At 48.7% G+C, this 25102-nt stretch overlaps 1 protein-coding gene across 3 annotated transcripts in view; it reads left to right on the forward strand.

The window, feature by feature from the left end:
- The first annotated feature begins 1763 nt into the window (after nt 1-1763).
- The window catches only part of SLC35F4 (solute carrier family 35 member F4), a 137389-nt gene continuing 114050 nt past the window's right edge, over nt 1764-25102 (forward strand). For 2 of the 3 annotated variants that reach the window (XM_065063085.1, XM_065063086.1), the window contains exon 1: nt 1764-2119. Coding sequence is in view for 2 of the 3 variants with exons in the window: in XM_065063086.1 (XP_064919158.1) it covers nt 2017-2119 (103 nt within the window). In the remaining variant the exon portion in view is untranslated. The remainder of the gene's footprint in view (nt 2120-25102) is intronic. The other variant, XM_065063089.1, reaches the window with a different exon arrangement.

The following is a 25102-nucleotide window of genomic DNA, read 5'->3' on the forward strand; positions in this document are numbered from 1 at the left end:
GAGTTACAAAGCCAAATGGTGGATTTCTCACCTCTTTTTTCCAAATGCAGGCAAGGATTTAGAGGACAGCCTATGGATAGATCTTAGAGCAGGTATACAACTCCTCTTCTGAACTTTCCCACAGCGTGGGACAGCAGGGGGATTGGACTAGATGATCTTTTGAGGTCCCTTCCAACCCCAAACATACTGTGATACTGTGTGGGACAGCACAGTTGAGCATCCCAGTGACACGGGGAGAGCCGCGGGTTCCTCTGGAGGGACATGGAGTGGTGAGACCTTCCCCACCCCACAATCCTCTGAGGCCAAATTTGACCTCTGTCCTTTCTCTGACACCCATGGGGGGGACAGATCTGAGGATCCGGACCTTCCGCAGGTGCCATGCCACGCCACCTTCCTCACCCACGTCAAGCCCCCAGCGACCCGTGCGTGGGGAAGCACTGACCATCCCGCAAGCCAGAGCAATTCTGAATTAAATAAATTATAGTGGTCTTCCAGGTGTTTGTATCATCAAAAATACAAATGAAAGATGGAAATGCTCATGATGGTGGAGATCCTGGGGAATGAGTATTCCACAGTGTCAGACTGAGCTGTGAGAAATACTTTCCTGCATGTAGGAAACTCCTGTTGAGATGGTCTCTTCTCCCAGTAACAAGGGTAGGACAAGAGGATATGGCCTCAAGTTGCACCAGGGGAGGTTGAGGTTGGATCTGGGAACAATTTCTTCCCCAAAGGGCTGTGGGGCATTGGAACAGGCTGCCCAGGGCAGTGCTGGAGTCACCATCCCTGGAGGGTTGGACAGACGCAGATGAGGTTCTCAGGGACATGGGGCAGGGACAGGGGTGGGTTATGGTTGGACTCTGTGTTCTTGAGGGTCTCTTCCAACCAAAATGGTTTTATGAACCCCACAGGCAACCGTGTCCTTTGGGTGGTCATGAGCCTGGGGAGAGATTTTAGGGGGCTTGGCATGAATAGGGTGCCACCTTTATTTATTTACATAGACTGCAGCCAGCTGAGCTGCTGCTTGGAGGAGAGACCCCCTCAGTGTGCTGGGGGCCAGAGCTGCCCCTCACACCCCCTCCCCACCTCAACTGCAGCCCAAAGGAGGCAGCCAGCCCACCACCCCAACCCCGCCTTTAAATAACAGCTGAACTAGTAGGGATGTGGTTGATAGACTGAGACAGGTTCTCCTGCCCCTCTGCTCTGCCCTGGGGAGACCACACCTGGAATATTGTGTCCAGTTGTGGCCCCTCAGTTCCAGCAGGACAGGGAACTGCTGGAGAGAGTCCAGCGCAGCCACCAAGATGCTGAAGGGAGTGGAGCATCTCCCGTGTGAGGAAAGGCTGAGGGAGCTGGGGCTCTGGAGCTGGACAAGAGGAGACTGAGGGGGGACTCATTCCTGGGGATCAATATGGAAAGGGGGAGTGTCAGGAGGATGGAGCCAGGCTCTTCTTTGTGACAACCAATGGTAGGACAAGGGCCAATGGGTTCAAACTGGAACACAGGAGGTTCCACTTAAATTTGAGAAGAAACTTGTTCCTGGTGAGGGTGGCAGAGCCTGGCCCAGGCTGCCCAGGGGGGTTGTGGAGTCTCCTTCTGTGCAGACATTCCAACCCGCCTGGACACCTTCCTGTGTAACCTCATCTGGGTGTTCCTGCTCCATGGGGGGATTGCACTGGATGAGCTTTCCAGGTCCCTTCCGATCCCTGACATCCTGTGGTTCTGTGAACTGCCGCCCCCCTTCCGTTCCCCGTTCCCTCCCCCGCACGGGGCTGGGCGGGGGGAGAGGCCGGGCCGGGCCGGGGCCGCTGTCGCGCTGCGGAGCGCGTCCTGCACCAGGCGGCGGAGTCAGAGCGAGCGCCCCGGCGGCACCGCGGGCTGCGGCGGCCGTGCCCGCACCGCCTTCCTCCTCCTCTCCTCCTCCTCGCCTCCTCCTCCGCCTCCCGCTGCTGCTGCCAGCCCGGCTCCGTTCGGCTCGGCGTCCCGCCCGGCCGCCCCGCCAGCGGCTCCCGCCCTCTTATGGATGGGAAAGCAGCACCCAACGGCGTGGCCACCATCGAGGACAGGATCTTGCGGATCACGGGCTACTATGGATATTACCCGGGCTACTCCAGCCAGAAAAGTAAGGCGCCCTCCCGCCTCTCCGCGTCCTTGGTGGGGGGGTTGTGGGGTGGGGAGGTGGCGGCAGAAGCCTGAGGGTGCCTGTAGCCCCCCCAAAATGTCCTCCTCATTCCTCGGGGGGTGCGTGTGGGGGGCTGAGAGCAGCTCCGTGCCCCGGGGAGACCCGGGGGGGCCGGGCGAGCCCTTGGCGCTGCGGCCCGGGGGGAGCGGCGGCGTTTGGCCGCGGAACTTCGGCGCCCGCGGCTCCATCCTGCAGCCAGCGCTCAGGAGCGGTGCGGGGACCTTTCACTGTCATTTCCATATTTTATTATTGTTGTTATTATCATTATTTCCATCCTCTCCCCCTCCCACCTCCGCGGGGGGTTTTGCTCGCCCGCTGCTCCGCGAAAAGTTTGGGTCCCGGTGGGTCCCCCCACCCCGGGGCGGCCGCTTCAGCTCCTGGATTATTCATCTTCCTTGCAAAACTAATTAGATTTTTCCAGAAAAGTGGGGAGTTTTACCGAGGGGTTTTCCTTTGCGCTGTTTTAATACGAGACACTTGTGTTTTAGGGGCTTGGTGGTGTTGCTTTTATTTTCTTTTCCTTAAAAGAAGCAGCTGAAATTGAAGCGGTTGGTCCTTGCAGAAATTCGCTATTTTTATTTGCTTTTGAAGTTTTTAATTAGGAGCAGCGGGTTTCTGGCAGCTGGGAGGACCTTAGTGGGTTTCTCTGAGATTGTGGGTGTCCCAGTGCTCTGTAGAGCTATTTGAAAGGGAAAGTTACGCTAATGAAAGAAATTATTCATATTTTTCTTTTTGCCACTGAGGAAATAGAGGCATCAGGGTTTTATTGTCTAATAGTTACTTTGGAGTTTGTAAAAGCTGCGACGTGCCGCAGCTTAGAAAACAAAAGGGGGATGGAGGCAAAGGTGGGTGGAATGAAAAGGAAAAAAAACAAACCAGAAAAACCCCAAACAAACAGAAAACCCTCTGCATCCTTACATGAGATGAGCACTAAACGAGCCGGATTTCTGCTGTGTGTTTAAACTCCCCTTGAAATCAAAGAGGTGGACTGATTGGCAGGACAGGCAGTGCAGTGCCCTCCATCTCTAATACAGTAATAAACAAAAGCACAATTAATAAGCTGCTCGTAGCAGACAAACACGTTTGTGGGTCTTTTATGACAGAGGGAGGAAAGGCATGCATTGAACCTGTTAAAAAGAAAATAATTCCTTTGTGTAATGGTAATCTGAGAAAGCAGTCAAGCCCAGGGGTTGTTTATTATTATTATTATTCAGCTGTTATTATTATCTGCAGCATGGCAGGTGTTAGGATCACTTGGTGGGGTCAGTTGCTTTGTCTGTAGTCAGAGGAGCTGGGGTGAAGCTCAGAGCGATCGGGAGGAACGTCTGCACCACATCCAGGGACTAAGTCTGGGCCAGGTGGGACCCGTGTTCCGAATTCCACGGCGGCTCTGGAGGATCTCTACAGTGTGATTTACCCAGACGGATGAGGGTGTTGGCTTCATACTTTGTTGTGAGTTTGCTTCGGTGGCAGAATGCAATTCTTTCAGTCTGCAGCAATGCCCCCACTCTCTATCCAAATGCAAACCTGAGCTCAGCGCTGGCAATGCGAGGGGCTCTGCACGGGGAGGCCAGGAGGGGACTGCCCGGGCAAAGCAAAGCTTTCCTAGTCCAGGACCAGCTTCTGCAGATGCTACAAGTTCCATCTGCTTCAAATTAGAGGGTGACAGGAGAGGCCAAGGCTTTCAAAAGTGCTGACTCTTGGGATTCTGTTGCAAATCTCCTGGCCTTTTGCACCTTTGAAGAACGGGTGCTGAGGCAAAACAAAGGCACTTAGTACCTCAGGTTTTGCTGATTTTTGTGGTCATCATGCTTGAAGAGGAAAACTGAATGTGCAACCCAGAGTTATCCCAATACTTCAATGCCCTCAGTTATATGAAAAGCATGTACCCCTTCCAAGTTATGAATGCTTTTTAAAGCTGTCTCAGAAATTTTAGAACCATCATCATAATTGTTGGAGTCCTTAGTTGGTGAATGACTACTGTGTCCTCGTGGCTGTGTGTTTTGGGTTTATAACCAATCTCAGGTTTTGCTGATTGAAGAAAAGAAGGAAAATTTGTGTCCCTCATGCTTGAAGAGGAACACTGAGTGTGTAACCCAGAGTTATCCCAGTGTGTTAGGATTTTCACAAAGATGTTCTGCCTCTACCAAGGAACAAACAGGCACCGTTCAGGCATCTGGAACACACACAGCCTCTTGGCACTGGTGCAATGAAAGTCCCTCTTGGAGGTCCTGGTTTGGACATTTTACTCCATTCTAGGCTCACGTGTTGCCTTCATGTGGTCCTTCAAAGTGCTCTTGACAGTTCTTCTCTCAGCTAATTGCTCAATACAGCCCCAGCACTGTCAAACTGTAAGGGCTTAAGTTGGAAAGTTCGTACAACTGATTATTCATGTACCTGATATCTCGGTGTATTTTTATAAGGGCGTGATTTTGTCGCTGTTATCCAAAGTGATTTTAGTGCAACTAAATGGTGCCCGTGGCTTTTGCTGGGGACATGCAATGTGCCCAAACTTTCAGGTGGGTTGTGTCTCTACCCTCGCCAGTGGCAGAGGAGCTGTTGTCATGTCATGTAGCATGTGCAGTCATCTCTGATGCTGTCGCCTTGCTCCTGAATGGTGCCTGGGGGAGAAGGCAGCTGAGGATGAGCTGTAGTCCCCAAAATGGCTTTGTGTTGTCTGCTTCTTGAGTATAGAGTGACTGTCAGCAAGTTTGCTGGTGACACCAAGCTGGGAGGAGTGGTGACACTGGAAGCTGTGCTGCCATCAGAGACCTGGACAGGCTGGAGAGCTGGGCAGGGAAAAATGTAATTAAGTATAACAAGGGAAAGTGTAGAGTCTTGAATCTGGGCAGGAACAACCCCAGGTTCCAGTGTAAGTTGGGGAATGACCTGTTAGAGAACAGTGTAGGGGAAAGGGACCTGGGGGTCCTTGGGACAGCAGGGTGACCATGAGCCAGCACTGGGCCCTTGTGGCCAGGAAGCCAATGGTTCCTGGCGTGGGTTAGAAGGGGGTGGTCAGTAGGTCAGAGAGGTTCTCCTGCCCCTCTGCTCTGCCCTGGGGAGACCACACCTGGAATATTGTGTCCAGTTGTGGCCCCTCAGTTCCAGCAGGACAGGGAACTGCTGGAGAGAGTCCAGCGCAGCCACCAAGATGCTGAAGGGAGTGGAGCATCTCCCGTGTGAGGAAAGGCTGAGGGAGCTGGGGCTCTGGAGCTGGACAAGAGGACACTGAGGGGGGACTCATTCCTGGGGATCAATATGGAAAGGGGGAGTGTCAGGAGGATGGAGCCAGGCTGTTTATGGTGACAACCAATGGTAGGACAAGGGGCAATGGGTGCAAACTGGAACACAGGAGGTTCCACTTAAATCTGAGAAGAAACTTGTTCCTGGTGAGGGTGGCAGAGCCTGGCCCAGGCTGCCCAGGGAGGTTGTGGAGTCTCCTTCTGTGCAGACATTCCAACCCGCCTGGACACCTTCCTGTGTAACCTCATCTGGGTGTTCCTGCTCCATGGGGGGATTGCACTGGATGAGCTTTCCAGGGCCCTTCCAACCCCTGACATTCTGGGATTCTGTGATCCCTTGGGTTTGCTCAGCCAGCTTGGGCCAGGGACATTTCTCATGATGAGGACAGGTGAGGGCAGGGGATGGGTGGCTGCTCTTCTACTCACGCTCAAGGGGTCCTGGAATTTGTCAAAAAAAAGCCCAAGGCTCTGTGAATTGTCTCAGTGAATTACATGCCCTGAGTGGATTGGCATTTATTCCGTGGTTTAGCGGGAGGTCACGTCTGGGTTTCCTTGTGAGAAGGCTGAGGCCTAGCCACAGATCGTCATGGAATGTTATGTCAGAGGACTGTCGTGTTCAAGGATTGTTATTACAAAGAACTGCAGTATTTTCTAGAGACTTTTGCTTCATCCTCTATATTTGTGTGCACTAACCTACTTCAGACTTGGGAGCGTGCGTGTGATTATTCTTTTGTTAATTTTAAGTCAGGTACTTTTATAATTTTATTTATCCTTAAAAAACAGCTGTTAGAGAAGGAAAATGCCTTGTTTATTTCTCTCTAAGTCATTTGATTAAGCAGAAGCATGTCTTATTGCAAAAAAAAAAACCTATATTAGTCACAGGAATTGGAGCAAGTTATGATGTGGGTTTTTTCCCCGTTCTACCTGTTTTGGAGATGAAAAGGGCTCTTCCTGCTCCCAGTCAGCCTGTGCCTTTGGATGCACCATTTGATCCTTCAATTCCTGCATTAAAAACGTACAGGGTAGGTATGAGGTCTGTGGCTTCTGTGGGAGGGGAGTGGGGTTGTGTCTCTTTTCCAGTGAATTTCTTCAACGTTACTCCATCATTTCCCAGGGCACGGTGCTGGTGTCGAACAGAGGCTGCTGGTAGTGCTCCCATGTCCGTGACCCCTTGACTTCACATTTCAACATGTGCATTTTCATTTGGTCTGATCCAGCTTTTCCATCTACACAAACAGTGGGAAATGTCGTTTCCCCTCCTGATCTTTGCCATAACTTGTCATCCTTCTCTAACTTTTTGCTGGTAATACAATCGTGTTTAGTGTCTCCAGTCTTAAGGGTACGTGTGTTGTTTATTTATTTTTTCCTCTGTTTTTTCTGCTTTCTTTTTTGACTCTTTCCAACTGCCACCCCATCTGCCTTTCATCTCAGCACTGAAAGCTTCTTTACTTTCACACTGCAAAGTTCTTCTCCTTCAAGTCTGTCCTAACACCTTTTCTGTGCCTTGCACCGAATTAAAACGAAGCTTCTCATCTCTCATCTTCATCAGCTTCACCAAGTCCCCCTCCAGGTCAAGCAGCCCCTGCCTGTATAATGACTTTTTGCTGGAGCCCTTTCCACCATCCACGAAGTTTTATGTCTTGTCCTGGCTCTCAGCATTGCAGATGTGTGTTTCCGTACCGCTGTTTTCTCAGAAAACAAGAAAAAGAACAAGCAGCACAAGCAACACAAGAATACCACAACCCTGCTGAAAATATGGTGGCTGCGCTTGTTCTCCTGGCTCTTCACGAGGGCCATCACCTTTTCTTTTTCATCATATTGCTTCTCTTAATATGTAAAGCTTATCTCTGACCTTCTGGCATCTCTCCTTCAGCTCGGGAAGGTTTAATTCCCACCGCTTCAGAATGCCACCCTTCAGCAGGCATTTGCTAGACATTTAAGCATTTATACGTTGTCCTTTGCTGCTTCAGGCTCCCCATCTCCTCTCCTTCAGACCTGCTGTGAAACCCTGGAGCTGTGCAAGCCCCTGGAAGCAGAGCTTGGTGTCTGTGCAGCAGTGGGGACGTCAGCCGTGTCCCTGGGGACACGCTGTGATGGTGGGTGACCACCCCTGTGGTGCAGCAGTGGGGACGTCGGCCATGTCTCTGGGGACATGCTGTGATGGTGGGTGACCACCCCTGTGGTGCAGCAGTGGGGATGTCGGCCGTGTCCCTGGGGACACGCTGTGATGGTGGGTGACCACCCCTGTGGTGCAGCAGCGTGGTCAGATGTGTCTGCAGGGATCCCTTCCAGCAATGCGTGTGTCCTTGGTGGTGCTTGGCGCCTGGGAACAAAGTGCTAAACCTGTCCTTAACTTCAGCACAGTTGCTGAGGAGAATAAGCTTTGTGTTTTCTTGTTTCACTGGAACAGCTCAAGCAAGGTCTCGTGGTTTCATTTGGCAGCTTAAGCCTCAAGTCAGCAATGGACTTAAGCATCTGCTTAAGCCTGAACTTGCACTAAGCCGCTGGGCTTTGACAATGTGTTTAAAGTTAAGTCCATGCTTAATTGCTTTGCTTAATAAGACTGGGATTACAGGCACGCTGAGCCAGCATCAGTGGTTTGGCAGTTCGGCTCTCTTGCAGAGTCAAAGGCTGTGGAGCGGAAACCTAACTCGGAAACATGGGAGGGAATTTTTTCCTGGTTATTCGAGCAGCTGTGCCAGCAGCTCTGCTGCAGCACGGATCACATGGCGAGCCCGGATCATCGCCGTGTGTGCTGAGCACCCTGCTCCCCGTGCTCGTTGCTTCTAGCCTTGGGAACCAAGTCTCGCTCTGATTACTGGAGCACCCGGCTGCTTCTCCAGCAGTTCGCAAAAGCCCCGGTTTCCCCGGAGAGGCTGGGAAAGGAGCAGTCGAGGGGAAGGTGCTTTGATATTTTCGGTGTGTGAGGCTGGTTTCACCGAGCTGTGTTTGAGGGGGTCAGGGCAGCGGTGTCTGCATCACTCTCTGAGCTGAAGTCTCAGGGCTGCTTCAGCTTGTACCAACCGTGCAGCCACCCTGTGCCATCCAACAGCATTTGGGTTGCAAGGGCTCCAGATAAGCTTTATTTCAAAGCTTTTCCTTCTGGCTGGGCAGTGATTTCCCTTTCTCGTGGTTTTTCTGTGGAAGATGTGCTGCCGTGCGGGCTGGATTGCAATCTGTAGCCTTAATAATCTTCTTTTTTCCCCCACAAGCTCTGGAGGCACAAGCGGATGTCTTGGCGTGGGATGCAGTCCTGTTGTAGTTGCTTCCCCTTGCAGGCTTGTCTCTCTGTTCATGTAGAAAAAACCCCCAAATAAATCTATGGCTTTATATTATATCAGCACTGGTAGCAATAACTTCTGAAGTAATTTCTTTCAGAAAAAAAAAATTATAAATATTATATAAAAACTCATTTGCCCATTAATTTTGGGAGGACGGAGTGCATGTTGTTTGAAGTAGGGCCAGGCTTTGCGCAGGTTTGTTTGCACTGGAAGGGACAGTGGGGTAGCTGGAAGTGCCCTTCACTTGTGGACTCGAAGAATTTTGGGGGACAAGGGGTCTCATGAGAGGGAACTGGTTCAGCCCTTGGCCTTGTCAGGGATTGATTTGGTCTCTTTGGATCAAACCCTGGAGAGATGAGCCATGAAATTATGGTACCTGGGTGGGTACACCATGGCGTATGGGTGCACAGGTGAATTTAAATCAGCAATGGGGACCAGGGTGATGGGGAGAGTACCCTTGCATGTAGAGACTGACAAAGCTTGGCTTTCTTAGGCTGGCCAAGATGGGAACATGGCTCCTGCACTAGAAACATCTTGGGAGGACGAACAGGGAATGTAGGAAAGGAGAATTATTTAAACTGAAGCAGCATGTTGGCACGCAGACAAATGGGTATGAGCAGGCCATGAATAAATTAAGGCTGGAAATTAGCAGAAGGCTGAAATTAATGGACAGAAAATCTTTCCCAGCCTTATGTATCTAAATAAGAATTATTTCCCAAGCTTTAAAGATATCTCGTAAAACAGTTTGCCACAATTTTGAGAAAAATTACTCCTATTTGGCAGGGGAAATTGAGACAGTAAGGGGTGTGTGTGTATGTTAATTTGCCAGAGATTGTGCAGAACAAGCCAGGATGTCTGATCACAGAATCCCAGAATATGAGGGGTTGGAAGGGACCTGGAAAGCTCATGCAGTGCAATCCCCCCATGGAGCAGGAACACCCAGATGAGGTTACACAGGAAGGTGTCCAGGCGGGTTGGAATGTCTGCACAGAAGGAGACTCCACAACCCCCCTGGGCAGCCTGGGCCAGGCTCTGCCACCCTCACCGGGAACAAGTTTCTTCTCATCTCCCAGTGGAACCTCTTGTGTTCCAGTTTGAACCCATTGCCCCCTGTCCTATCATTGGTTGTCACCAGAAGAGCCTGGCTCCATCCTCCTGACACTCCCCCTTTCCATATTGATCCCCAGGAATGAGTCACCCCTCAGTCTCCTCTTGTCCAGCTCCAGAGCCCCAGCTCCATCAGCCTTTCCTCACACGGGAGATGCTCCACTCCCTTCAGCATCTTTGTTGCCCTGATGGACCAATCTTTTCTTCCACTGGTGACTACACAGCAAATCTTGTGCTGAACTTGGCCTGGTGCTCAGTTTGCTAGAGGTGTGGAGAAGAGAGATCCCTCATTTTGACTGTCCTTCCAGCACTCTTTCCCTCACATTGTCTTCTTCATCCTCTCAGACAGGCAGCTGCGTAGAATCGTAGAGTAGTTTGGGTTGGAAAGGACCTTCAAAGTCCATCCGGTGCCCCCCCTGCCATGAGCAGGGACATCTTCACCAGCTCAGGTTGCTCAGAGCCCCGTCCAGCCTGGCCTGGGATGTCTTCAGGGACGGTTCATCCACCACCTCTCTGGCCAACCTGGGCCAGGCTCTCACCACCCTCAGGGCCAAGAATTTCTTCCTCATGTCCAGCCTGAATCTCCCTCATTAAGTTTAAAACCATCATCCCTTGTCCTGTCACAGCAGGCTCTGCTGGTCTTGGTTAAATGTGGTAAAATAATATTATGAAATGACAGATGGTTCTGAGGAAGCTTTTATCCTTCCAAAGCTTGCATTCCTTTTTTTATTAGTGGTTTTAAAAATTAGCAGTTATTTCTTCTGTGCATTTGGAAACTGATGGGCTTCTGCTCAGCTATGTGCATGAGAATTGACCCATGAAAACGGATTTTTGACTTGCTGGATTTTTTCACACAAACCTCCTGCTGGATGATCGCAATAATGAATAATGAAAATGCCCACGGAAAAGAAAATAGTCGCTGTCTCTTTGTGGCAAATGTGCAAATAGGGTGGGGAGAAAAAAAGCGAACTGTTTAACTGAATGGTTAAATTATTCACCAAAATTAAGTGGGCCAGCTCTGCTTAGTGAGAATGAAAATCCTTGCGGTAAGGTGAAGTGGGACTCCCTGGTGGCCATACGAATTTGGGCTGGTCCTCTGCAAAATGGCCAATCTCACCACAGGCAGATGGAAACTGTAACGTTGGCCTAATACCCGGGTATGGCTTACGGCAGAGCTGTAAGTGAGGGCGTCCCAGGCACTTTGAGTGGCTACAGGGAGTTTATTCAGAGGCATACAGCATGTGTTCGAGTCCCAGGCTCTCGGTGTATCTGCTGGTGAATGGGTCTGCATCCAGCTGGCAGCCAGTCACTAGTGGTGTCCCCCAGGGACACCTGTTTAACATCTTTATTGATGATTTAGTTGAGGGGATTGAGACCATCATCAGCAAATTTGCTGATGACACCAAGTTGGGAGGGAGTGTGGACCTGCTGGAAGGCAGGAGGGCTCTGCAGAGGGATCTGGATAGACTGGAAAAATGGGCTGATTCCAATGGGATTCAGTTCAACAAGGTCAAGTGCCGGGTCCTGCACTCTGGCCACAACAACCCCCTGCAGCGCTCCAGGCTGGGCACAGAGTGGCTGGAGAGCAGTCAGGCAGAAAGGGACCTGGGGGGACTAATGGACAGGAAGCTCAACATGAGCCAACAGTGTGCCCAGGTGGCCAAGAAGGCCAGTGGTGTCCTGTCCTGTATCCAAACCAGCGTGGTGAGCAGGACAAGGGCAGTGATCCTTCCCCTGTGCTCTGCATTGGGGAGGCCACACCTGGAGTATTGTGTTCAGTTCTGGGCCCCTCAGCTCAGGAAAGAGATTGAAGTGCTGGAGCGGGTCCAGAGAAGAGCAACAAGACTGGGGAAGGGACTTGAACACAAGAACCATGGGGAGAGGCTGAGGGAGCTGGGCTTGTTTAGTCTGGAGAAGAGGAGGCTTAGAGCTGAGCTCAGCACTCTCTAGAACTACCTGAAGGGCAGTTCTAGCCAGGTGGGGATTGGTCTCTTCTCCCAGGCATCAGCAATAGGACAAGGGGCCATGGGCTTCAACTCTGCCAGGGGAAATTGAGGCTGGAGATGAGAAAGCAATTCTGTGCAGAGAGAGTGGTCAGGCATTGGAATGGCTGCCCAGGGAGGTGCTGGACTCACCGGCCCTGGAGGGTTTGAAACTGAGATTGGACATGGCACTTAGTGCCATGATCTAGTCAATGGACTGGAGTTGGACCAAGGGTTGGACTGGATGATCTCTGAGGGCTTTTCCAACCCAGTGCATTCTGTGATTCTGTGTGTGATTTTTTGTTTTCTTGTTTTGGTTTCCTTATGAGCTAATGCATGGGAGCAGGATTTGGGTCTGGGGTGGAAGGTGTTTGTTTTCTGCCATTTCTGGTGATCTCAAAGCTCTTTCTTGTCTCAGTGCTATTTTGTCTGGTGCAAGAGGAGCTTCCATGCGTGTTTTGAGTCTCGTTTACATTTCCAGTTACATTTTTTTGGGGGGTAAAGGAGAGGGAAGCACCAGCATGGTGGTTCATGGATCAGTATGAGTCCACCAAAACAGTTCCACCAAGTCCACTGCTAGACGTTTAGATGAAGTTCTTAGGGTCATGGTTTAGTGCTGGAGTTAGATGAGGTGATGGTTGGACTCGGTGATCCTGAGGGTCTCTTCCAGCTGAAATGATTCTGTGATTCTGTGGTAGACCTAGTGGTGATCTCTCCATCCAATGTGAGAAAGAAATTGTAGCTCGAAGCCAAACTGGTGACTCTTCCCCTGTTATTTCTTCGCATTTTGGGCATTTTGTGCTTGGCTTATGACTGGGAAGTGGCTGTTGATGGCACTGAACCAGTATTGCTTGAGCAATTGCCTGCTGAAGCAATACAACCATCTCTCTTCCAGCAGAGGATGAGTCTTCTGGGGGACATTTTTGACGAGGACTAGCATACACCTCTATTATTGATGGGATAGCTGAAGGTGCCGTACACTTCACTCAAAAATAGTGTCCTGTTGGGGACTGATTTTTGTTTTCTTTTTTGTTTCATATGATTCATAGGAACAGAACCGTCCGGGTCCGTTCCAGCTAATGGGCATTGTATACCTGAGTGTTTAAGGACAACATTGCTGTGCCTGTGTAAGATAAGCGTGAATCAGGGCTGGAACACATGTTCTCTGTCCAAGACAGGAAAGCGATTGCATTAGTTTGCACAGAGCGATTTATATTCATTATCTTAAAGTAATACGGCATAGTTGTTACAGCACAGTTTATAGTGCAGTCGTTATGACCCTTTTCTTTCATATGTCTAAATCCCGGGGCTTTAAAACCCTTTCTTAGGCAAGAAATGTGGAATTTGAAGCCTTGGAGTTGCATGGGTGCAGATTGGGGTTTTTCTCTGCAGTGCCAGAAATAACCTGTTGTGTGATACGTTATAGGGGCTGGAATTTGTAGCAGCTTGTGTGCAAGTGTGATGCTTCTCAGGGCTCCACCGAAGGAAGTTTTTCAATGCTGACAGCGTGGATGGTAGGAAAGTGAACTCTTTGTGGTGTTTCTCTACCACGGTTTGGTCTTCTACCTGAGGAGGGTTGTTTCTACACGTAGGAAGGCATTGACTCAGTTGTCAATACTCAGTGAGGCTGCGAACACAAAGAGCTTGTGGTAAATTGTTGAACTTAGTGTTTGCCAGGAAGATGGGAAAGAAGAACACATCTGATGAAGTTTCCTAATTTTTCTATCAGTTCTTGTGTCTTTCCAGTGTGGGATGGAGTGGGGAAAAAAAAAAGCGAGGAATTAGATAAGAAGAAAACTTTAAACATTTTGAGGACATTTTTTCAGAGAAAAAACAATTCAGACTGGTGAAGTGTCTGGAATGTCACTGAAGAAGTGGCACTTCTCACATGCATTAAAAAAAGAACCTCGGAGGAATCACGGAATCATTTTGGTTGGAAAAGACCTTTAAGATCATCGAGTCCAACCATTAGCCCGACACTGCTGTGTCCACCACTAAACCATGTCCCCAAGAACATCATCTACTTCTCTTTTAAACCCCTCCATGGATGGTGACTCCACCACTTTCCTGGGCAGCCTGTTCCAATGGCCGACAATCCTCAGGAAGGAACAGAAGACATTTTTTTCAGCTGAAAAACTTAGTTGAGCTGTTGATGTGTCGAGCCATATGTGTCCTGCTGAGGTGATTCATCCAGTACGAGGCCAGACTTATGTCGCTCTTCTTGGGGGACTGTTGGGCTTGTGCGCCACAAAGCTCGGTACTCGCAGGGGCATTGTACTGACTTCAGCATGCGGTTACCTGCACAACTGCACAGCTGCTGTTCTTGGGGACATGGTTGAGTGGTGGACTCGACAGTGTTGGGTTAACAGTTGGACTCAATGATCTTAAAGGTCTTTCCCAACCAAAACAATTCTGTGATTTCTATGGTTCACCTGCACAACTGCTGTCGGACCTGTTGTCTCCACAGGGGCATGAGTCCAGGAGTGTGTCTTCTGAAGGCCATCTGGTCTCCAGTGCAGGCCTCGCTGGCTGTGCAGAGGGTTGACTTAAAGGTTGAGGTTGTACTTTTATGTAGCAGGGAAGAGGCTCCTTAGGTGGGATTTGTGATGCGTCCTGTTTGTTTCCACCTGTTTGCTGTTGGAAAGGAGGTTAATTAGATCAAATGAGGGCAGGTCTATTTCTAACCATGGTCTGGGCAGTGTCTGTGTGCACATCTGCTTTGAAGTAAAGTCAGAGAAACTGTTCTGAGCATCTTGTGAAGACAGGAATCCTTGGCTATGGGCTTAGAGAAGTCAGCTAGAAGAAAAGATGTCTGTATCACAGAATCCCAGAATGTGGGGGATTGGAAGGGACCTGGAAAGCTCATGCAGTGCAATCCCCCCATGGAGCAGGAACACCCAGATGAGGTTACACAGGAAGGTGTCCAGGCGGGTTGGAATGTCTGCACAGAAGGAGACTCCACAACCTCCCTGGGCAGCCTGGGCCAGGCTCTGCCACCCTCACCATAAAGAAGTTTCTTCTCACATTTAAGTGGAACCTCTTGTGTTCCAGTTTGTACCCATTGCCCCTTGTCCTATCATTGGTTGTCACTGAGAAGAGCCTGGCTCCATCCTCCTGACACTCCCCCTTTCCATATTGATCCCCATGAATGAGTCACCCCTCAGTCTCCTCCAAAAAAAAGGATCCAGCTCCCTCAGTATGTGGGAAGACTCTAGAGAACTTACTACAGGAAAGGCCTTGAGGTGCTGGAGCGAGTTGAGAGAAGGGAACGGGGCTGGAGCACAAGTGTGATGGAGCGGCTGAGGGACCTGGGGGGTTCAGCTGGAGAACAGGAGCTGAGGGGAGACCTTCTGATCTCTGAACTGCCTGAAAGGAGCTTGGAGCCAGGGGGGTCGGGCTCTGCTCCCCAGGAACAAGCGCCAGGAGCAGAGGAAACGGCCTCAAGTTGCGCCAGGGGAGGTTGAGGTTGGATGTGGGGAACAATTTCTTCCCCAAAGGGCTGTGGGGTATTGAACAGGCTGCCCAGGGCAGTGCTGGAGTCACCAGCCCTGGAGGTGTTTAAAAGACACATAGATGAGGTTCTCAGGGACATGGTTTAGTGGTGGACTTGACAGTGGTGGGTTACCAGTTGGACTCAATGATCTTAAAGATCTTTTCCAACCAAAACAATTCTGTGATTTCTATGGTTCACACTTTGCACAGATGCAACCAAAGTTTCTAAGGCAGACACCTGGAATTACCGCTCTGGTGGGCACGTACATGAGACTTAGCTGCAGTGCTCTCAAATCTGTGTGCTTAACTTTGAGAGGCACTTATTTGGAAATGTACCTCTTAATTATTGTTGGTGTAACACATTTATACAGTGTAATGAAGTTCCGTAGCACTTTGCAGTGATAAGACATTTACTTTACTACTGTAAGGAGGCAGAAAATAGGAGCTACAGCTCTCAGATTTACCCCATGTAGGGGAATGGAAGGTAGAAGAAATCTGTCACTATCACCATGCACATTATTAGAAGATGTTGGGTTTGGTCTCTTGTTTTAGCTGGGATCTCAGATTTGCTGCACAAATAGTAGTAAGGGACCAATCTCAGTTGACTTGGTTCAGATTTACTTTAGTTCCAAATCTGCTCACAGATGTGGGTTTTCACAGCTGAGGGTGTTGTTGGTTTAGCTGTAGACAAAAGTTAAGCCCCTTTTCAAGGATTTTCTGATTAATGTAGGTCTGGAGAACAGCATCAAGTTTCTGATCCTTTTCTCTGCTTTTTCTTTCTTTCTTTTGTTAACATTACCCAAATTTTTCTGTTTCCCTCTTTGGGACTGTGGACAGGTACTGTAGTTCGGAACAGCTTGAATTACCAAATATCCTTTATGCACATGATGAGAAGATTCATATGTCTTAATTTGAGGGTTATGGTCATTATCTCCTGTCACATTCAGGCATTCATAAGCAGGTCTCTCTGGAATCCAGCTGGAACAACGAAGTGCAGTTTGAACTGAATATGTAGGTACTGGGTGTTCTGGTGCATTGACGCTTTTGCTGTGTATTTCAGTGGTTTAAGCCATTTTCCTTGGCCCAGGCTTTCCCTTTTCATCCTATGAACCTCCCTGTGTCTGTGGCATCAGTCTGGGCTTGTTAATGGAAAGATCTGAAAGGAAATAATATTTGTTGCCTTTGATGTGCAGAGCCTTTTTTTTTTTTGTAGGCTACGAACAAAAACTGTGTCTGTGTATTCCCAAGCTGAACATGATTGCTGTTCCCAGCCTTCCTCTGAGAGCAGGCTTTGACATCATTCATACTCTATAATTTATGGTATTTTTGGAGCAGTCTGTTAAGGGCTGGAAGAGAGTTAAAGGGATGATTTAGAAAGGAAAGAATAGCCCTGTGCCTTGTGGTGGGTCTGTGAGCAAGCACATTCCACACAGAACCGCAGAATGTGACGGACTGGAAGGGACTTGGAAAGCTCATCCAGTGCAATCCCCCCATGGAGCAGGAACACCCAGATGAGGTTACACAGGAAGGTGTCCAGGCGGGTTGGAATGTCTGCACAGAAGGAGACTCCACAACCTCCCTGGGCAGCCTGGGCCAGGCTCTGCCACCCTCACCAGGAACAAGTTTCTTCTCAAATTTCAGTGGAACCTCTTGTGTTCCAGTTTGAACTCATTGCCCCTTGTCCTGTCACTGGTTGTCATTGAGAAGAGCCTGGCTCCATCCTCCTGACACTCACCCTTTCCATATTGATCCCCATGAATGAGTCCCCCCTCAGTCTCCTCTTGTCCAGCTCCAGAGCCCCAGCTCCCTCAGCCTTTCCTCACACGGGAGATGCTCCACTCCCTTCAGCATCTTGGTGGCTGCGCTGGACTCTCTCCAGCAGTTCCCTGTCCTGCTGGAACTGAGGGGCCACAACTGGACACAATATTCCAGGTGTGGTCTCCCCAGGGCAGAGCAGAGGGGCAGGAGAACCTCTCTGACCTACTGACCACCCCCTTCTAACCCACACCAGGTACCATTGGCTTCCTGGCCACAAGGGCCCAGTGCTGGCTCATGGTCACCCTGCTGTCCCCAGGACCCCCAGGTCCCTTTCCCCTACACTGCTCTCTAATAGGTCATTCCCCAGCTTATACTGGAACCTGGGGTTGTTCCTGCCCAGATGTAAGACTCGACACTTTCCCTTGTTATATTTCATTACATTTTTCCCCGCCCAACTCTCCAGCCTGTCCAGGTCTCTGATGGCAGCACAGCTTCCAGTGTCACCACTCCTCCCAGCTTGGTGTCACCAGCAAACTTGCTGACAGTCACTCTATTCCCTCATCCAAGTCATTGATGAATATATTGAATAACACCGGCCCCAGCACTGCCCCCTGAGGCACTGCACTGGATACAGGCCTAACTGGACTCTGCCCCATTGACCACGACTCTCTGGCTTCTTCCCTTCAGCCAGGTCACAGTCACCTCACTACCCGATCGTCCAGACCGCACTCCCTCAGTTGAGCTGTGAGGATGCTGTGGAGACTGTGTCAAATTCCTGCTCTTTGGAGTTGCTACTAAGTCTCTCTTTTATCATGGAATATATATATATATATATTTAAGATGAAGTTGTTTTGCCTAATGTAAGCACTTGCTCCTTGTCAAACACATCCTCATATGCCCTGTTAGGACTTTGCACCTCATTCCTGGGTGTTTTAAAAGCAGATTACAGATAGTCTTGTAACTCGTCATCTGTTTATTGTTTTAACCTGGTTTCTTAAGGAAACAAGGCTCATGTGAACATCACATCTCTGTCCCTACTCCCTTCCCCTGTAACGTTTGAATCTACTGGCCAAATCCAAGCAAAATTTACCAGGAGTCAGGGAATGTGAAAGGCTTGGAGCCCTGATGGGCCTTATAAAAACAGGTAGAAAAGGGGGACCTCTGGGTTCTCCCGCAGTGAGAAAGCTGTAGAACTTGCCCCCACTCCTGAAGATGTAAAATTTTGGGGGTCTTATCAAAGATGATGCATCAAGTTAACCTCCAGCTTTGGACAGTGCTCAACAGGAGCTGTGCAGACAAGAGTATAACACCAGTTCCTGTGCGCTTCCATCCTCCTTTGGTCTGTGCCTTGGAAAGTTCTTGGTATATGTATATTTTAGTGTCTTTTGATGGATATATTTTCCATTAGTTTGTCTAATTGCTTTTTAAACACTGGGGAACCTGGCCAGAAGACACAACTCTGTAGGAAAGCGGTTTTGTCCACTTTGTTGTTGTAGCATTGCTTGTCTCTGCTGTTGGGTCTTGGGATACGGCACTTCAGATGATGAATGGGGGGAACTCCCATGAAGTCTTGGAGCCAGTTACCCCCATATACGTGGAGACAGAAGAGGGGAAAGGAAACAAAGCATTGGCCTGTTTGGTGTGAATAAGCATCTTGTGAAGCCAACACATCTTTTATTTCATAACTCCTTCCAGCACATAGATAAGATACTGGCCTGGAGATGTTGGGTTCATACTGTTTGGCTACTTCTCCAGGCTGTGCTGGGGTGCCAGTGTCGAGGGGTTAGATTTCGGGGTGACAATAAAACCCTGGCAGATGTATTGTTAACCTCCCTCTTCCCTTCTCTTCCCTCTCCCCCTTCCCACTCAGCACAGGCGATTGAGAGGGACAGAAGGACAGAGAGAAGAGAGTTGGAAAAATTAAAAATGTTTTACTAATGCTACCAATAAAAATTGAGAAAATAATACAAAATATACAAAACCAATCTTGAAAGTCTCAGCAACTGCAGAGCTGGCAACCAAAGTCCTGGACTGGACTCTGCAGCCAACCGGAGCTGGATTCAGTCTGTCACTGGCCTCAGTTTGCAGGGATGACTCACAAGGTCCTCTCCTAATGTCGCCGTAAGGAAAAGGGAAAAGTGACGAGATCCTTGTGCTCTCCCACTTTTATATGAAGTATCACATGAATGGGATGTTATACACAGTTGGTCAGTTTCTTGGTCACCTGTTTCTCGTTGCCCCTCTGGCGAGATGTCCATCCATGCTTATCAATAACTTCTCATTCCATTGCTGTGTTCACCAAAACATGTGTCTGGTTCTCCAGGAAAATGCAGCTGAGATGAAGCTTTAGCTGACAGGCAAATTCATTAAAACGGAAACATGTTTTTTAACAAAACCAGGACAGCCAGGAATCTCACAGGGTCCACCTGCCTTTGTTTGGGGTTTGAGATGATGCAGCACGGTTTCAGGTTTTGGTCTGAAATTCAGTGACTAGAAGATAAATTTCCAGAACCCCAGCTATTGGTAAAGGCCTGTAGAGCATCACAGATGGTGATTGTGAACCCTTTGTAGTTTTAAAAAATGGAGAACGTAGTTGTTTTATTAAGGCTACAGCAAATGTTATAAAATATTCATGATGATCATCTCCTCTTATTTGAAATAATAAATCCAAGGTTAATTTTGTACTTGCAGAAAGCTGGTGGCTGGCTGTTGGCCTTCTGTTTCTCTGCTGGTGCAATGTAGAGATCATACTTAATATATTATCTACTTCGCAAGGATGTTATTAGGCTCACAAATATGTCATGGTGCCCTGAGAAGGAAAAGTAAGGTTTTCCCCGCCTATTTCTGCTGCAGGTTAGTGAGACAAAAGCTTCTGCACTCTTGTCACACACCTCGGCTCCTCAGGACCCAGGGAAACGTTGCTGCAAAGAGGACTCGTATAAAGCATCAAAGTTTGTCTGTTAGCAAATGTAATCCTCAGTGTAACTCTAAGCTTTAAAAAAGGCAATGAAGAAATGCCACCAGTTCTGTTTGTTTATTTTAAAGGCTGAGTTCCTAGAAATTGTTTTTGCCACCCGTGTCCAGGTTCTAGTATAGGTTGGGAAATTACATATTAGAGAGCAGTGTAGGGGAAAGGGACCTGGGGGTCCTGGGGACAGCAGGGTGACCATGAGCCAGCACTGGGCCCTTGTGGCCAGGAAGCCAATGGTACCTGGGGTGGGTTAGAAGGGGGGTGGTCAGTAGGTCAGAGGTTCTCCTGCCCCTCTGCTCTGCCCTGGGGAGACCACACCTGGAATATTGTGTCCAGATGTGGCCCCTCAGTTCCAGCAGGACAGGGAACTGCTGGAGAGAGTCCAGCGCAGCCACCAAGATGCTGAAGGGAGTGGAGCATCTCCCGTGTGAGGAAAGGCTGAGGGAGCTGGGGCTCTGGAGCTGGACAAGAGGAGACTGAGGGGTGACCTTATTAATGTTTAGAAATATGTAAAGGGTGAGTGCCATGAGAATGGAGCCAGGCTCTTCTTGGTGGCAAACAATGATAGGACAAGGGGTAATGGGATCAAGCTGGAACACAAGAGGTTCCACTTAAATTTGAGAAGAAACTTGTTCCTGGTGAGGGTGGCAGAGCCTGGCCCAGGCTGCCCAGGGGGGTTGTGGAGTCTCCTTCTGTGCAGACATTCCAACCCGCCTGGACACCTTCCTGTGTAACCTCATCTGGGTGTTCCTGCTCCAGCAGGGGGATTGCACTGCATGAGCTTTTGAGGTCCCTTCCAATCCCAAACATACTGTGATACTGTGATATTGTGTCATCCATTGCATTGCCAGTTATGACATTTCTGACCTGTGCTCAGAATTAGAGTTTGATATTGTGGTAGCCACGCTGAACAAAGAAAAATGCCCCAGGGTTTTATAACTAGGATTTAAAGCAACCTTCCTACGGTTGCATTCTATTATTCTGCTGTATGTGTTTTGTTATTTATTTTTTCCTGAAGAAATGAACGCTGGTTTTTAATATCGCCGTGTAGTGACAACACGAAGCCTTTTTAGTTGCTGCTGCTGTGCGAAGTATTGCGAGGTCTGACATCCCTTTGAAGAACTGTTCTTAGCCACTGCTGCTATTTTTATTTTTGAGTTGTTTGCTGCTAGAATATATTTTTTATTTATTTTGTCCTCACATGCTCTGAATTTTCGAAACCCTTTCAGATCAGCTTACAACAAATCAATTCAGCTCTTCCCTCCTTCTGTTTCTTCCCCAGTCATATTAACTTTTACTGGACTGTGCCTTTGAAAACCTAGTTGAAGGATTGGGTTTTTTTTCCCTTGAACTCGAGCCACAGTCTTTAGAGAAATATCTTCCAGAAGCAGTGACCTACAAAATCTATTAGGCTCTCCCCGCTGGTGTGAAACTCATTTATGTGGCGCTGCTGGATGGGAGGACTCTGCTCTGCTTGGGAGGTAAAATGCGAAGTTCAGTCTCGCTTTCATAAGCATAAGCGCAAAGAAGTGGCTGATGATGAGATAATGTTTGCAAACCTACGGAAGGTGGTTTAGGAAGTTATCTCCTGGTTTTACCTTATAGGGTTGAAGATATTCCTTGAGGGCTGAGACCATTAGACCACGTTTAACATCTGGGTGCCAGGTCCTCTGGGTTGGCTCTTGACCTGCCGGAGCACAACAAGAAAACGGGGCTGAGTGCCCTAATGGGAGATGGGAGGAGAGAAATGCTGAATTTCTTCAGTGATGCTAATCTAGTTCTCCCACTTCCATGCTGTTTAAGCATAAGCTGCAGAAGAAGGGCAGCTGGGGGCTCCGTGAATGGAGTTGGGTTGAGGCAGTGTCAAGGGTTTAGATGGCGGGGTGACAATAAAACCCTGCAGATGTATTGTTAACCTCCACTCTTCCCCCCACTTCCCCCTCTCACCCCTTCCTCTCCCCACTTCCCACTCAGCACAGGCAATCGGGAGGGACAGAAGGACAGAGAGAGAAGAGTTGGAAAAATTAAAAATGTTTTACTAATGCTACCAATAAAAATTGAGAAAATAATACAAAATATACAAAACCAATCTTGAAAGTCTCAGCAACTGCAGAGCCGGCACCCGAAGTCCTGGACTGGACTCTGCAGCCAACCGGAGCTGGATTCAGTCTGTCACTGGCCTCAGTTCGCAGGGACAACTCGCAAGATCCTCTCCTAATGTCGCCGTAAGGAAAAGGGACGAGATCCTTGTGCTCTTCCACTTTTATATGAAGTATCACGTGAATGGGATGTTATACACAGTTGGTCAGTTTCTTGGTCACCTGTTTCTCGTTGCCCCTCTGGCGAGATGTCCATCCATGCTTATCAATAACTTTGCATTCCATTGCTATGTTTACCAAAACATGTGTCTGGTTCTCCAGGAAAATGCAGCTAATATGAAGCTTTAGCTGACAGGCAAATTCACTAAAAGAGAAATTGGTTTTTGCACAAAACCAGGACAGGCAGCCATGGCCCTGAGCCTGACAGTGTTCAAGAAGCAATTGGACAAGGCTCTTAGGCACACGGTGTGAATTTTGGGGTTGTCCTACACAGCAGTTGGATTCGATGATCCTTGCCGGTCCCTTCCAACTCAGGACATTTGATGATTCTACTCGTAGTGTTGTTGCACTGTGCCGCTTGCAGACCACGAGCGCTGGGTTGGAGCTACCTGGTGATCTTGCCGATGGGAACTGGGAAGCGACTGTTGCAACTGGAGAACAAATTAGAGTTGACTTGCTCTGCTTTGGCAGAGGCTGCAAAGAAGTCTAGGTAGCTTGAGAAAAATAGTAGTCCCAAGGCATTTTTCAGTCACTTCAGCTTTCTTCATTTTCCTCTACGTGGAGAACAGGAGCTGAGGGGAGACCTTCTCGCTCTCTACAAATACCTGAAAGGAGGTTGTAGCATGGAGGGGTTGGTCTCTTCTCCAGAGTAACAAGTGATAAGATGAGAGGAAACAGCCTCAAGTTGCGCCAGGGGAGGTTGAGGTTGGATCTTGGGAACAATTTCTTCCCCAAAGGGCTGTGGGGCATTGGAACAGGCTGCCCAGGGCAGTGCTGGAGTCACCATCCCTGATGGTGTTTAAAAGACAAGTAGATGAGGTTCTCAGGGACATGGGTTAGTGCCAGAGTTAGGTTATGGTTGGACTCGATGGCCTTGAGGGTCTCTTCCAACCAAAATGATTCTGTGATTCTATACCAAGATCAGATACTGGAGCAGAGTTTGTGGTGGAGTCCTAGGGGTCCTGTGATTGATGGAGAGTTACATAGAGCACTGGCAATTAATGAGTTTTCATCGTTAGCAGACCCAAAGGCTCTAGAGGAGCTGGCTCTAGCTTCTTCCTGTGTACGTTTAGTCTTTGGGTGGAGGTGGGTTTGCTCTGCTCATGCTGTGAGCCATGTGGATGTTGGGGACCTCCCGGTTAGAAACCACGGTGCCATGGCAGCTCTGCGTTGTGGTAGCACTGATAAACCCTGTTGCGGGTGGCGGGCTCTAAATGGGACCACAACTTAGAATTATAGGATAGTTTGGGTTGGAAGGGACCTTCAAAGCTCATCCAGTCCAACCCTTGCCATGAGCAGGGATATCTTCACCAGCTCAGGCTGCTCCAAGTTGCATCAACTTGCTGATGTCTACCTGTAAAAGACTCTGCGGATGTATCTTTTTCAGTACTGTCCTGAGAGAGTAGAATACAGAAAGAAGGAGTTAAGGAGCAAGTGTGTCAGCATTTATTGTTGTCTTCATTGAATTTTGTAAATGTGTCCTTGTTACTAGCTGGAAGGAAAAGGTTGTAGGTTAACTGTGATCATATGTATCTTGTCAGTTGTAGTGTGGCAGAGATGGGTGTTGAGAACAGGAGAAGTCATTTGTGGGGCATGTCCAAGAGAGAAATGTTTCTTTACTCCATTTCTAAACAGAGCAAGATTTAATGAAGGACAGTCAGGATGATTCGTCTTATTATAACGATAGAAATACGAACACGTCGTTGGAAGCATATGGCTAGATGACTGTAGATTTTATAACTTATGTGATGATCTTTTGATTTTGGTGCTTACTGTTGTAACTGGCAACTTACTCACACTCTATATATTCTCGATAAATGTGTCCTTAATGTGAATTGTGGCAAAATATCGGAAGCTTAGCTTTTTGCTTTCTGAAAGAGATGGAGATGCAAAGGCATCTGTCTGCCCCATCCGTGCGTATGAGTTCAAGGAGCAGGGGAAATAACGTGTTGTGTGCTTGGAGTGGATCGGATGAGAAGGACAACCAGCCCATAAATTGGAACTTGCACTTGCCTGGCACTGATATGTGAGATGAGTAGAAGAGTTCTGAGTTTCCCTCTTCGGACAGTTTTGGGGATTTTGGCCATGGTGACAGTTCCCTCAGACCTTACACCTTGTTGGATGAATGAAGTTAAAGCACAGCACTGCCTGTGATCATCACTACGTAAGGTTATGGAGTGGCTCATGTTATAACCAGCTGCTCTTCAACGCTTGGTCTGAGCTGCTCGGAGCTGGATGAATTGGGGACACACCTGGAGCAAGGCTGAGCTTTGGCTTTCCAAGTCAGTGACAGGATACCCCAATCCTTCTGCCACGTATTCTTACCGCCCCATTTGACTTTTGGAACTCATTATGTTTATCTTTTTCAGTGCCGTCCCCAGGGAGCGCTGGGGGATGCGTCCCAGACACATTAATAAAACGCCACATCGCGAACTATCAGAAGGAGCCAGCAGAATTTATTATGCCCGCTCTTTCTCTGACCTTCCATAATTGCTTCTGATTATTCTATTACAGCAGCACATTTTCAAGTAATTGTGGAGATCGGATGCAAGTGTAAAACCACAAAGGTATTCCTAAAATTTACAAAATCATGGACAGGCATCCAAATTGTGCATCAGCGGGATGTTACCCAGGCTGAATAATGATTTGTTCCTCAGATGAAGCTGCATGGTGAAGAGTGGCAGAACCTGACGTGGCCTTTGGTATTTATTGTTGCTGTTGATCCAGATTCCAGAGTCGGGGGAAGTTTTGTCTGTTTACAGTGTGTGGGGT

The sequence above is a fragment of the Columba livia genome, chromosome 5 (genome assembly GCF_036013475.1).
Source record: "Columba livia isolate bColLiv1 breed racing homer chromosome 5, bColLiv1.pat.W.v2, whole genome shotgun sequence".
NCBI classification, from domain to species: Eukaryota; Metazoa; Chordata; class Aves; order Columbiformes; family Columbidae; genus Columba; species Columba livia.